Genomic DNA, 12,110 nt, shown 5'->3' on the forward strand with positions numbered 1-12,110 from the left:
AATTTGTATTGGTTTTGAAGTCAAAATATTACAGCTATGTGTTTAATGTCTAGACTGTGAATGTATAAGACAAGACTATGAAAAAGAATACTCTAATTTTACAGTTGTATTTGTTTACTCCCATTCGACAGTGGCAGGAGGCTTGGAAGTGATGTCGTAGGTGACTCTGGCGACACCGTCGACCTCGTTGACGATTCTGGAGGCAACCTTCTTCAAGAACTTGGCCTCGAAAACGTACCAGTCAGCAGTCATGAAATCAACAGTCTCGACGGCTCTCAAGGCAATAACTTGTTCGTAGGTTCTTTGGTCACCCATAACACCAACGGACTTGACAGGCAACAAGGCAGCCAAAGCTTGCGAGATTTCCTTGTACAAACCGTGAGCCTTAATTTCCTCAATGAAAATGGCGTCGGCTTCTCTGGCGATTTTAAGCTGTTCCTTGTTGACTTCACCCAAGACACGGATACCCAAACCTGGACCAGGGAATGGGTGTCTCCAGACCAAGTCGTGAGGAACACCCATCAATTCACCCAAATCTCTGACTTCGTCCTTGAACAATTCTCTCAAAGGCTCGATCAACTTCAACTTCATGTTTTCCAACAAACCACCGACGTTGTGATGGGTCTTGATGGTTTGAGATGGGCCCTTGAACGAGATGGACTCGATGACATCGGGGTACAAGGTACCTTGCAACAAGTACTCGATTTCCTGGCCGGAGGCTGGCTTGATCTTGGCAGCTTCATCTTCGAAGACGTGGATAAAGGTGTTACCAATGATCTTTCTCTTCTTTTCTGGGTCAGTGACACCCTTCAATCTGCCCAAGAACAAGTCAGTGGCATCGACAACAGTCAAGTTGATGCCCAAACCCTCGGTCAAGGTCTTGTAGACAGTTTCGGTCTCGTTCAATCTCATGAGACCGTTGTCGACGTAGATGGCGTGGAATCTGGTGCCAATAGCTTCGTGCATGATCTTGGCACCCACGGTGGAGTCAACACCTCCAGAAACAGCACCAATAACCTCGGCAGTTGGGCCAACCAACTTTCTTATTCTAGCGATTTCGGTGTCGATGAAGTTTTCCATGGTCCAGTTGGTGGTGGCCTTACAGATGTCGACTGCGAAGTTCTTCAACATGGTCTTACCTTGGGTGGTGTGGGTGACCTCCGGGTGGAATTGGATTCCGTAGATGTGCTCAGCTTCGTTGGAGATGGCAGCGAATGGAGAGTTGGTGGAGGTGGCAACTGCCTTGAAACCAGTTGGCAAGGCGTGCAACTTGTCGTGGTGGGACATCCAAACTTGAGAGTGATCAACACCCTTGAACAATGGACATTCGGCGTCCTCGACGTTCAAGGTAGCTGGACCATACTCACGCTTTTCTCCACGGGCAACACCCTTACCGTTGATCCAGGCCAACTCTTGCATACCGTAACAAATACCCAAGATTGGCACGTTCAACTTGAAGATGTCGTGGTCGACGTGTGGGGCACCTTCAGCGTACACGGAGTAGGGTCCACCAGACAAGATGATACCCTTAGGGGTCCACGACAACTCAGCAATCTTTTGGGTGCATGGCAACATTTCTGCGTAGACGTTGAACTCTCTCAATCTTCTGGTGATCAAGTGGGAGTATTGCGAGCCAAAGTCCAAGACAAGGATGGTGTCGAAGGACTTGGAGACCTCAATGGGGACATCGTTGGTGGTTGACATTTGAGTAGGAGCGATTGGTGTAGCCGATCTGAGACTGTAATGGCGGGCGTGGGAGATTTTATGGTTTTTTGCTCATCGCACCAGTTCCGAGGACACGACCCCCGGAACTGGCGCCTGGGCTCCTCGTATATGGGTGGTTTGAGGCCTGGTGAGTGCAGCCGTAAGCGAGCTAGCGTGCTGGCCAGAGTGGGAGCGACATGGCTGTCTCAATGACTGCTTTGTCGGTTTACTTCGGTGCTGTAACTCCTCACATTCGTGGGATAACTCAGGGAATGGCCACACGTGACTTGACTCTGGCAATATCTAGCTAATAACTCCCCAAAAAGCCGTTTCCTGCACACCTCCTCGCCCAGATAAGCCGGAACCTCCTCGGGGAGCACCAAAAGAAATTCGCAGAATCTCACTACACAGATCCAAATTCACGAATACCTTTTGCACCAGTGCACAAATGCGATCGTTGCCTCCCCCCAGAATAACCCGTCTGAGACGATGGAAGCGCATTAAAAGGGCTATTCGCTCGTTTTTCACACAGGGTTACGTATCGGATCCTGGTGCATTTTTGCCTCAGAACGGCTCGAGGTCTCATATTTCCATAATCAAGAAATCTCGACTCACCAGCCGTTTCAGAAAGAGGAATTTCACAGACATGGGTTTGAGGGAGGGTGCTTCTGCTGGAATTAGAACAGCTGGATACATGGGCAAACTTGCAACCAGGGCGTCGTTTCCTGTTCTTCGTCCAAGGCACAAATCGTCCAAGATAAATTTGAGTGTCAGGTTCTGAGGAATCAGTACTAGGATGCTGCTTGCCTCTGGTGACCACAATTAATAGTATGAGGAAAGCCCCTAATTAATAAGTAATAAAAGTAATGAACAACAATTACTGGCCTGAGCTAGTCTAAGGCTTCACTTTGGGATAATGATCAGTATAAATATCTAAGCAGGGTGGACAAGTAGTAAGAGTACCAGGGAATTTTGAAGGTCATTCTGGTCAAGAATGGTCACTAGTAGTGTGAGTTCAAATCTACTATTGCTCTCTCTCATGATCTAATTCTTACTATGCGACAAGTGGTATTCGATGACTGCTTGGGTTTTTCGCACCCAAAATAGAATCGGCCCCAATTGATTGGAGATCATGAATTCCACGAAGATGGAGCCAATTGAGTTCAAATAAATGACTCGAGCATAGATTACATAGCCAGTATAAGGAAATTGCTTTCTTTCCATGGTGCTGTTTGGGCTTGGAATAAGAATCTTATGGTGTTGATACTTTTTGTAGAAGTGTTGCCATTCATCGAGATAAAAGTGTGATGAATTTTCTACATATTCAAGAAATTGTTGGAGCTTCTTTCAGACTTAGGCCAATCCCAATGTATGTACTTTCAAGCTACACTATAACACTTCATCTGTAATCAAATGCGACATAATAGGTGCAATAAAAATTAATGGAAAGCTCATGCAAGTCCAAACTCACTCATACGTCAAGAACACTTGTAGCCATTCCAACTCACGTTACTACTATACTTCATCTCCTTCCCGCTACTACATCCCTCTTCTATTTCTGCCTCTATCACTATATTCTTCCAGTACTCGATCAGTGCACGTGACCCGACCTCCGATGACTTGAAAAAATCTCATCTCTTCTACACTATCATACCCCATCGTCACCATGTCTGAAGATAAAACCCAGATCAAGATCAACTTCTTCACCAAAGAAGATGATGAGTCCATAAAAGTCTCGGACGCTCCTTTGTATGTGCCCGTTTCCTTAAAAAGATACGGTTTGTCCGAAGTTGTCAACCATTTATTAGGCAATGCTGGCGAAGATGAAGATTCCAAGCCAATTCCTTTCGATTTCCTTATAGACGGAGCATTGTTGAGAACATCCCTCCAAGACTACTTGACCAAGAATGGTTTGTCCAACGAAGCTTACCTCAGCTTGGAGTACACCAGAGCCGTCTTGCCTCCATCATTCTTAGCATCGTTCAATAATGAAGACTGGATCTCGAGTTTAGCCACTATCAACAGCACTTCCAAGGCCGTCACCACATCCAACTTGACTCTCAGCGCCGCAAAAATTTTATCAGGGAGCTACGATGGTATTGTAAGAACCTACAACATGTCAGGAGCCGTCGAAAAGCAATACGTGGGCCACTCCGGACCAATAAGATCAGTCAAGTGGGTATCACCTACCAGAATCGTTTCTGCTGGTAATGACAGACAAGTGAGATTGTGGAAGGCTTCCAACGGCGATGTAATTGATGAAACAGATGAGGAAGAACCTGAAGATGGTAAGACCTTGGCCATTTTGGAAGCACACAAAGCCCCAGTTGTCTCGTTGGACATCGAACAAACAACCAGCAGAATTTTGTCTGCTTCCTACGATCATACTGTTGGCTTCTGGTCCACCAACTACAAAGAAATGACCGCCATACAGCCATTAGAATATGACTCCAACGTGTTGTCCACCTCCTCCAAGAAGAGAAGAAAGATGGCATTGCAAGACGCCTCTATCAGACGTCGTTCTCCATTGGCTATTTTGGAGGGCCACTCTCAGCCCGTGGAGGCCGTTATATTCGACCAAAAGGATGCCACTGTGGGGTACTCGGTATCACAGGATCATACAATCAAGACCTGGGACTTGGTTACCTCTCGTTGTATCGATACCAGAACCACTGGCTACTCGTTGTTGAGTCTTTTACAGCTTCCAACCAAGCACTTGTTGGTAAGTGGATCTTCAGCCCGTCATATCAATCTCCATGATCCAAGAGTCGATGCTAGCACCGAACAAACCAGTGCCAAGTTGATAGGCCACACCAACTTCGTGGTGGGATTATCTGCTTCTCCAAGCAACGAAAACATGTTTGCATCTGCCTCGCACGACGGTACCGTCAAGGTATGGGATGTGAGGGCTGACAAGTCATTGTACACTATCACCAGACAGCTGGAGGCTGAAAAGGGAAAGGACAAGGTGTTTGACGTGTGTTGGGATAGCCAGATTGGAATTGTCAGTGGTGGTGAGGACAAGAAGATCCAGATCAACCAGAATGTGAGCAAGTAAGTTAGAAAAAGAGAGAAGTGTGGTGCACACACTTCAGCACTCGGGAACGTAGAGATGTATGGGACAAAGTGCTCCTCAGGAGCTACGTACCATGGTAGATGCCACTAGATCTGTATATTAATAAATGCATTATAGATTACTATCTGCTAGAAGGTGTTTATTATAGATACCTATTCGCCCAGACCGCTAGTAATTATAGACTCAATAGATAGATGAAGCAATATATTCTAAAGAGACAATAAATGATTAAGTTGCAAATGAAGCAAGTCATTTCGATAGAATTTTGCCTTGAGATTTGAGTGATCTCCTCACAGTTTTCGGAGGTGGGTGGATGAGACAGGAAGGAATCCTTTGACAAGTCATTAATGACTTGATTTATTCGTGTTCTACCTCCTGGCTAAGAGATGTGTAATTTCAGCAGAAATTGAATATACTTTATTGAGTAGGATTTTATCCCTCTCCAGTGCAAAATATAACTTCTAATTAGCCCTCTAAAATTCCCCAGTAGGATAACTACACTTCTCAAATGCAACTTTGTCAAATTTCGGAGAACAATCACAGTTTGTTGGGATAGACTCTTATTATTCGTTTAAGATGGTGGATTCTATCGTTCTACAATTATTCTGCACATTCCGTATTACAGGCTGCTATATATAAGTTGCAGGATTAATAATTTCCGACATTAGTTTCTTCGAAACAGAATTAAATACTTCTGGGTAGCTTTCACTACGATGCCACCTTTAACACATATCTTAGTATTTATTATGCTATCTATTTCGGTACTTATTATGCTATATATATGATGACAATCATTAAAATATGGATATTACTAAATACAAATAATCCTAATCCTAAAATGAATTGGCCGATGCAATCCACAGTAGAACTATGGTCATGACAAGGAATTTACACTTTGCACTGTTTTTCACCGTTTCTAGGACACTTGATCCAGGTCTATGCACTACTTTCTGTCATTTTCCTTTCTCTCCGAGGCCCACATACTCAACCCGTAGTAGCCTTGCCACATGCTCTCCTTATCAGTGACATAACCAACCAAGCCGTCGGTAGTATAAGCATTGGGGTCTGTAAGTGAATTCACGGAGCTTTTGTCCTTCCAACCCATGGCCTTTCTGACATGCTTGATTTCATCAGCGTTCAATTCCGCTTGTGCAGCCGTCCCATACTTTAAGGGTCCAACGTTGATCCAGTAGCCATTTTTGATGCTATTTGATCTTTTGTTGGGGGTTGTCAAGGCCAGGATTTTGTCGAAGTAGTCTATTAAATTCTCTGCTGTATCGACAAAAAACGCAGTGACGACTACTACGTTATCCCAATTTTTTAAGTCTGGAGCCTCGAAGTATCTAAAGTCATCAAGATGTATGCTTAAATTGGAAGGCTGATTCTTGAATGGTTCTAATTTTGTGGATCGGAACTGAGAATCCGTGGTATAGTAATTGGAGCAAGTGTGAATTCCAGGATAAATGTCATAGGAGCCGGGCGAGGAAGCAACAAGCTCCGTGGAACCAGAATAGACAAATTTGTTGCACAAATGCATGAGGCCCGAGTATTCAACGGCATGGACAGAGCCAAAACTGTCGGAACCATCTCCCATTGTGGCAATGGCGTGGGCAATTTTGCCCAAACCAGAGCCAGGCACGATGACACACGTCTTGTGTCTTTCACTGGCAGGAATGACAGTGTTCAAATTCGCGATGATGTAGTCCATCATGGGCTTCGTTTCCTGGTCACCCTGGACGCTCCAATCACGGATGTAGTGGCTCAACGATTCTATCACTCTATAGTTGGAGGTGGAGGTTTGGTTCGTGCTCGAGGCCGACTTCAACATTGCGAAGTCATGGAACGAGAGCCCGTAGGACCGCACAGCGTGGTCGGCTATGCCATTCAAGAATTTCTGGTTGCTTTGGATGTACTGGTCGATGCGCTTGAGCTTCTTCAAGTATCCCACATCCTCGCAAATCTTTTGCTGTCTCCAGCTCATCATCCGGAACAACCGTTTGCGTCTTTCATTGGTGGATTTGGCGCTTTCAGCGTAGTTCTGTAACGACTTTACCGCCTGTAACAACTCGATCTGGGCGTTTTCACTCAATCTGGCAAAGTTCTCGTACCCTACTCCGTTCAGTTTGGGGAGAGAGGTGGCAAGGGTGGTTCCTGTCACCTGATCGAAGAGCTTGGATACCTTGGGGATGAGTGATCGGAAGGTGTTGGTACGAGACGCCATGTTGGAACCAAAAAATACTACCACGAGTAGCGGGATGGTCGAGCGGGGAAGAAGGATAGAAAGTACGATGTAGAGACACAGGCAGGTTACGCCAGTCACAAGAATTATCTCGGTGTCAGAAAGACCTCCCTGGTATGATGGAGTGGGCATATGCAATTGTGGACGGGAAACACACGAGCAGAGGCTCGTTCTGGACAGATGGGACGAGCCGGATTAGAGCAACTGGAGGTAGGGGACTGGGCCAAAACGAGATGGTGGCGGATCCTCTGGTGCTGGTACAGAGTGGTGGTGGGAACTACTCCGTATTGTCAGGTCCGAGACTGGAACTGCGGTGCGACACCGCCCGGTGGATCTCGCCAGGCGGTAGCAAGTGTCAACACGGCAATAGGGAAAATGCGGTATAAATAGTGGGACAACGGGCGATGGGAGACAACAAGAGTTCCATAGACTATTGTGGTGAGCTGCTGTCCCAAGATTGAGTCACTTAGTCCAGTTCCAAACGAGTATCGACCGTCTTTACTCCCTATCACCCATCTCTCGCTAGCGCACGCGGACTACTCTCGCTATTCGCACCGCACCAATCCCACCACGAACTGTTTTCACCACCGCATAACCAGGCCAAACATCGACTTCCCCAACACCCAACATGGAGCAGTATTCATATGAAGACGTCACACCCGTCAACATTAATCTGGAGGAGCCTCAACTATGCCAGATCCTCTACGACGATGAGTACAAGAGCGTGATGGGCATCTTACTAGCCCTCCTCAAGCAGAACGAATACTCAGAACGGGCCCTCTACATCACCGAATTGGGTCTCGAGTTGTTGGCATCTCACTACACCATCTGGGTCTACAGGTATAGGATCTTGACGCATTTGAAGCGGGACTTGGTTGCCGAATTGGACTGGTGTGAACAGATCGCTCTTGAAAACGAAAAGAACTACCAGATCTGGAACTACAGACAATTGATCATCAACAAGATCTTGGAGGATCCCTCCAACACTTACGATCCGCATCGGGAGGGGCCCCTTATCAATGCCATGTTGGAGGAAGATACCAAGAACCACCACGTCTGGTCCTACCGCAAGTGGTTGGTCGAGAAATTCGGATTGTACCAGGACCCTAAGGAACTAGAGTTCGTGGAAGCTTGCTTATTGTTAGACCTCAGAAATAACTCGGCCTGGAGCCACCGGTTTTTCCTCAAGTTTGGAGCAAATAACATCACGGAAGCCCAGTTAAAAGCAGAAATTGATTATACTAAATTGTTGATAGAAAAGGCCCCCCAGAATCCTTCGGCTTGGAACTACTTGCTTGGGATTTTTCACAAGAGTTCCAGGTCTTTGGCTGAGTTGCAACCATTTTGTGAAAAATTGGCAGATTATAATAACGAAGACGTAAAAAGCTCATATGCATTGGAGACGCTTGCAAAAATTTACAACGAGCAACAGAAGCGAGAGGAGTCTGGAAAAATCTACGACTTGCTTGGGGATAGATACGATCCTATCAGAAGAAACTACTGGAGATATGAAAAGTCACGGATTCAAGCCAATTAAACAGTGCTCGACCATAGCTTCAGGAGTTGCGTAAAATGAAAACTCCAATGAGAAGCTCTTGTGCATTAGCTTATTGTATTAACGATTTTAGTTCATGAAAGAATTTTGTAGTCAGTTTTGAAAGTAGGATGTGAGATGAATGGAGGGAAGAATGGGTAATAAAAATGCAAAAATAAATGGTCCCTAGCAGGATCGAACTGCTGATCTCGGCGTTATTAGCACCGCGCCTTAACCAACTGGGCCAAGGGACCTTTTTCTGCCACTTTGAAAAACTGCGATCAATAGACCCTGTAACAAAACTTCTCGTTTTCACCCATGATTTCGTAAATACTGGACTGGTCAAACTCACCTTTAAACATGATTTGCCCATGAAAGTATGCTTTACATAGAGCCCTCAGTCACAAAAATTCAAATCAATTGTCAAGCAACGGTACGCTTCTGGTAAATTGTCCATTCAGGTGCCTAGTCTTTCTAAGTTGCCATGAGCAGTTAGTTGGTAACGGTTCGGTTAGGGGAACCTGGTCGGGATTTATTAAAATTTAATAAATATTCACCCACCGGGAGTATATATCCCCCTTTAGATTGGTAGATCTAGAGCGACAATGTTAAACTTCCCACTAACAAAATCAATCGCGGATTGACATAGTTGAAAATGTATCCTCGGTAATCAAAAAAACCTCAGATTGAACTACCGAGTACATTATGTAGAGTTTCTTTGCCTTACCCAAGCCTGGAGTAAAGTTGCGGCAATGGACTTTGATGGGTATTAAACATAAGAGACTTTGCACCTAATTGTGATATTGATTCAAACTAATAGTTGAGTGGTAATTGCCAGAATTTCGGAAGATATTCCTTGCATTCGGCTTTCTCATAGTTTAGTGGTACTATCTGTGAGACTTGATTTCATTTCTTCAAGATTATCAGTTAACACACATTCTGATTATTAATCAACCACTTTGCGCAAGATCTAGTATCCCAATAATTATAGACGTTCTAGAACTCCAAGAATAGCGTCGAGACCACCACCGTTGAGTGTCAGTATTGTTTGGCATTTTCTACCAATACTAGAAACTCACACTATACATGGTTTAATGCCCCATTTCGGAAAGCGTCGGGTCATATTTTCAGGGGGTAGCGGAGATCCGTCGCCAACTGTCTAATAATTGCTTGTCTCAGCCAAGGGCTATTCTTAGAGCCGAACGTTCCCTACTAAATGAAGCGTTGCCAATTGAATGTCATAACATAGCAACCCTTCCTCCTAGCATTTAGGTATAAGCTCAAGGGGCAATCGTTCAGTTCCCAAGCTTGGAAGTCTCAATTTCGATCAATCTCTGTAATAGAGCGGAAACCATCGCAAAAGGGACAGAGACTGAAACCTTATTCCCGTACCCAGAATGGGACCAGATTTCTGTTCCAACTGAGCGTGGTTGAATATTGCGCCCCACCCCCTGATTGGAGGTGTGGGTACCAATGGTATTTTCTCGTCTTCGTGATAGGTTCGGAGATTACCACACACTTCCGTGATTAGTACTATGGACTTGGCTACCCCCAGGTGGTCCTGCCTCGACAATCAGTGAAATCGGGTCAGTTTCGGCTTATCGGGGCGTATTGCTTACTTCCGCCCATCACCCGTGCGTAGAGGCATTGGCATACATTGCTCATCTTGGAGAATATAGCTAAAGTTCATGCAGATTTTCGCCTCATGTAATGGAAACCAGGATTACAGTTAAGCCAATTTCTAAAGCTAATTCAGGCTAAACCACAACTCCCTATGACTGAATCTCGAATATTAGTCAAACACATACTCTATAACTCTCTCTGGGAAGTATTCATAAATCAACGAGCGGAACACTGCTCCAAGCATGGTGCTCCTTGTGAAGTGTCGAACTTTTTGCAACTGAACTAGTTGAGCATAGTTCGACTCGTACAGTAATTCTAGGTGTCAACAGTCCCAAGAATATGGTGGTTACTTTTCACTAGCACTTGAAGAACGTAAAAGTATTTTTCAAGTAGGTGTTATGATAATTTGTCTATTGTAGTCACGAAAAGCCTGCGATACACATTTATTGTTCAGCGAACCACGAACTAGGGGCAATAACACAAGTGGGAACGAAGTAAACCGTGGTCCAGACCAATGGACCAGCGGAACTGCCATGCTTTAGACTCCCAATTTACAGTGTGGCAAATTACGCTCAACCGTACAAACTCACACTCGCCCCATTAATCTGGTGACTGGTGGCTTTACCAATCTTGGTTATTTCCCTCTGATTATTACGTATTATACCTAGGGTTCACTGTGGCCCCAGGCCATGTAAGAACAGCCACCAATGGACTGCACATAATCATGTAGATAAATGTAACATTAGTGCTGAAGCTATGCATGGGCATTTTGTGGGAGTACGATCCCTTCAAGTGTCTTCTAGTTAGTCATAGAGGACTAGCCGTTCCTGCTATGAAGAAACGAAAAAACAGACACTTAAGGATAGAATGCTCCTGCATATAACGCAGTATTTATCGGCGCCTATCTCATAGCAGGACGGATAACGCTAACAAATCGGTCCCTTGGCCCAGTTGGTTAAGGCGCGGTGCTAATAACGCCGAGATCAGCAGTTCGATCCTGCTAGGGACCATTCTTTTTTGCTTCCAGCTTAGCCTACAGAATTGTTGGTGGGCCCCAACGCTGCTTTGCTTAAGCTTATTGGTTTCTGGCATTTACGACACTATAATGTCAACAAGTGGGCCAGAAATAAGCTTTGCAGTTAGTGGCGTAAATAACGTTTGAAACCTGACTGCGTCCGAAGAATTCACACCGGATAACACAGACAGTCTTCAAAATACCCAGTGTGTGTATCTCTTATCAGTGTGGTAAGAGTGGATAAGGCTATGAAACAGCATTGGCATCAATGGCATTCCTCGGGCTTCGGGAATGACATTGGCGATGGTGTTTGGGGACGGAATTGGCGAGCAATCCATGCGAGTGATTTACAAGCAATGGATGACAATGTGCCTGTTTGGTGTTTACACAGACAGAATCACAATCGCTAGCAAGACACTTGTGGCGACTTATGCTCGATGTGGTGATGTACAAATAGTGGCGCACAGATGCCCAAGATAGATGCATTGTCAAAGTCGCATAATAGATTAGGAGACCGTCTCTTTTGGGTAACTCGGAATTAGAATGTGCACGAAGCAATCAAGCGAGCAGGAGAGCGCTCAAAATTCTGACGTAGCTTTTTGCAGATTGGCACCAGAGTCGAGCCTGTGGATCGTATGGTTACCAATGGCCCAGCAGTGGATTATGACCGTGTTTGGCGTCGCGACTGGTTGGTTACGTTGAAGGGTTGGACCACCATGCAGACCGGCAAACTCCTTCGATCTGGCGTCATCTACGCCCACAGTGCTTGTGCGTCTCACGGGAATACTACATGGTGCATTCTCTCCAGCATATTCGGACTTAATTACCAGCAGCTCCCCAAATCTAGAATTCAGTACTTGCAGGACGATTAGGAGGCGACTCACCAATTTGGAAATGGGAAACTGGTATACAGCATCGC

At 45.3% G+C, this 12,110-nt stretch overlaps 5 protein-coding genes and 2 non-coding genes across 7 annotated transcripts; 4 read left to right on the top strand and 3 right to left on the bottom strand.

Annotated features, from left to right (window-relative positions):
* Window positions 1-114: 114 nt before the first annotated feature.
* GUA1 (GMP synthase (glutamine-hydrolyzing)) lies at window positions 115-1,704 on the bottom strand (the record flags this gene model as incomplete). Its single annotated transcript, XM_020210583.1, has 1 exon — window positions 115-1,704. One exon carries the CDS (start codon window positions 1,702-1,704, stop codon window positions 115-117), a length of 1,590 nt encoding a protein of 529 aa, XP_020062559.1.
* A 224-nt stretch (window positions 1,705-1,928) lies between these two features.
* Window positions 1,929-2,668, top strand: CANTADRAFT_309081 (uncharacterized protein). The gene has a single exon (XM_020208377.1). It carries the CDS (start codon window positions 2,153-2,155, stop codon window positions 2,483-2,485), a length of 333 nt encoding a protein of 110 aa, XP_020062560.1. The 5' UTR covers window positions 1,929-2,152; the 3' UTR covers window positions 2,486-2,668.
* Window positions 2,669-3,370: 702 nt separating this feature from the next.
* On the top strand, window positions 3,371-4,890 carry YTM1 (Ytm1p; the record flags this gene model as incomplete). The annotated part of the gene is made up of 1 exon (XM_020211049.1): window positions 3,371-4,890. One exon carries the CDS (start codon window positions 3,371-3,373, stop codon window positions 4,760-4,762), a length of 1,392 nt encoding a protein of 463 aa, XP_020062561.1. The 3' UTR covers window positions 4,763-4,890.
* Window positions 4,891-5,521: 631 nt separating this feature from the next.
* Window positions 5,522-7,284, bottom strand: CANTADRAFT_27260 (uncharacterized protein). The gene has a single exon (XM_020208048.1). It carries the CDS (start codon window positions 6,999-7,001, stop codon window positions 5,724-5,726), a length of 1,278 nt encoding a protein of 425 aa, XP_020062562.1. The 5' UTR covers window positions 7,002-7,284; the 3' UTR covers window positions 5,522-5,723.
* A 127-nt stretch (window positions 7,285-7,411) lies between these two features.
* On the top strand, window positions 7,412-8,710 carry RAM2 (bifunctional protein farnesyltransferase/protein geranylgeranyltransferase). The gene has a single exon (XM_020208050.1). It carries the CDS (start codon window positions 7,648-7,650, stop codon window positions 8,554-8,556), a length of 909 nt encoding a protein of 302 aa, XP_020062563.1. The 5' UTR covers window positions 7,412-7,647; the 3' UTR covers window positions 8,557-8,710.
* Window positions 8,711-8,733: 23 nt separating this feature from the next.
* CANTADRAFT_t229 lies at window positions 8,734-8,807 on the bottom strand. The gene has a single exon. It is a non-coding gene; the product is annotated as a tRNA-Ile (tRNA).
* A 2,305-nt stretch (window positions 8,808-11,112) lies between these two features.
* On the top strand, window positions 11,113-11,186 carry CANTADRAFT_t221. The gene has a single exon. It is a non-coding gene; the product is annotated as a tRNA-Ile (tRNA).
* The last annotated feature ends 924 nt before the right edge of the window (window positions 11,187-12,110 follow it).

The sequence above is a fragment of the Suhomyces tanzawaensis genome (genome assembly GCF_001661415.1).
Source record: "Suhomyces tanzawaensis NRRL Y-17324 unplaced genomic scaffold CANTAscaffold_7, whole genome shotgun sequence".
Lineage (NCBI taxonomy): Eukaryota > Fungi > Ascomycota > Pichiomycetes > Serinales > Debaryomycetaceae > Suhomyces > Suhomyces tanzawaensis.

What these genes read in the sequence shown, in the direction of transcription:
- CANTADRAFT_27260 (XM_020208048.1), bottom strand. Translation starts at nt 7,001, where the DNA reads ATGGCGTCTCGTACCAACACCTTCCGATCACTCATCCCCAAGGTATCC.
- RAM2 (XM_020208050.1), top strand. Translation starts at nt 7,648, where the DNA reads ATGGAGCAGTATTCATATGAAGACGTCACACCCGTCAACATTAATCTG.
- CANTADRAFT_309081 (XM_020208377.1), top strand. Translation starts at nt 2,153, where the DNA reads ATGCGATCGTTGCCTCCCCCCAGAATAACCCGTCTGAGACGATGGAAG.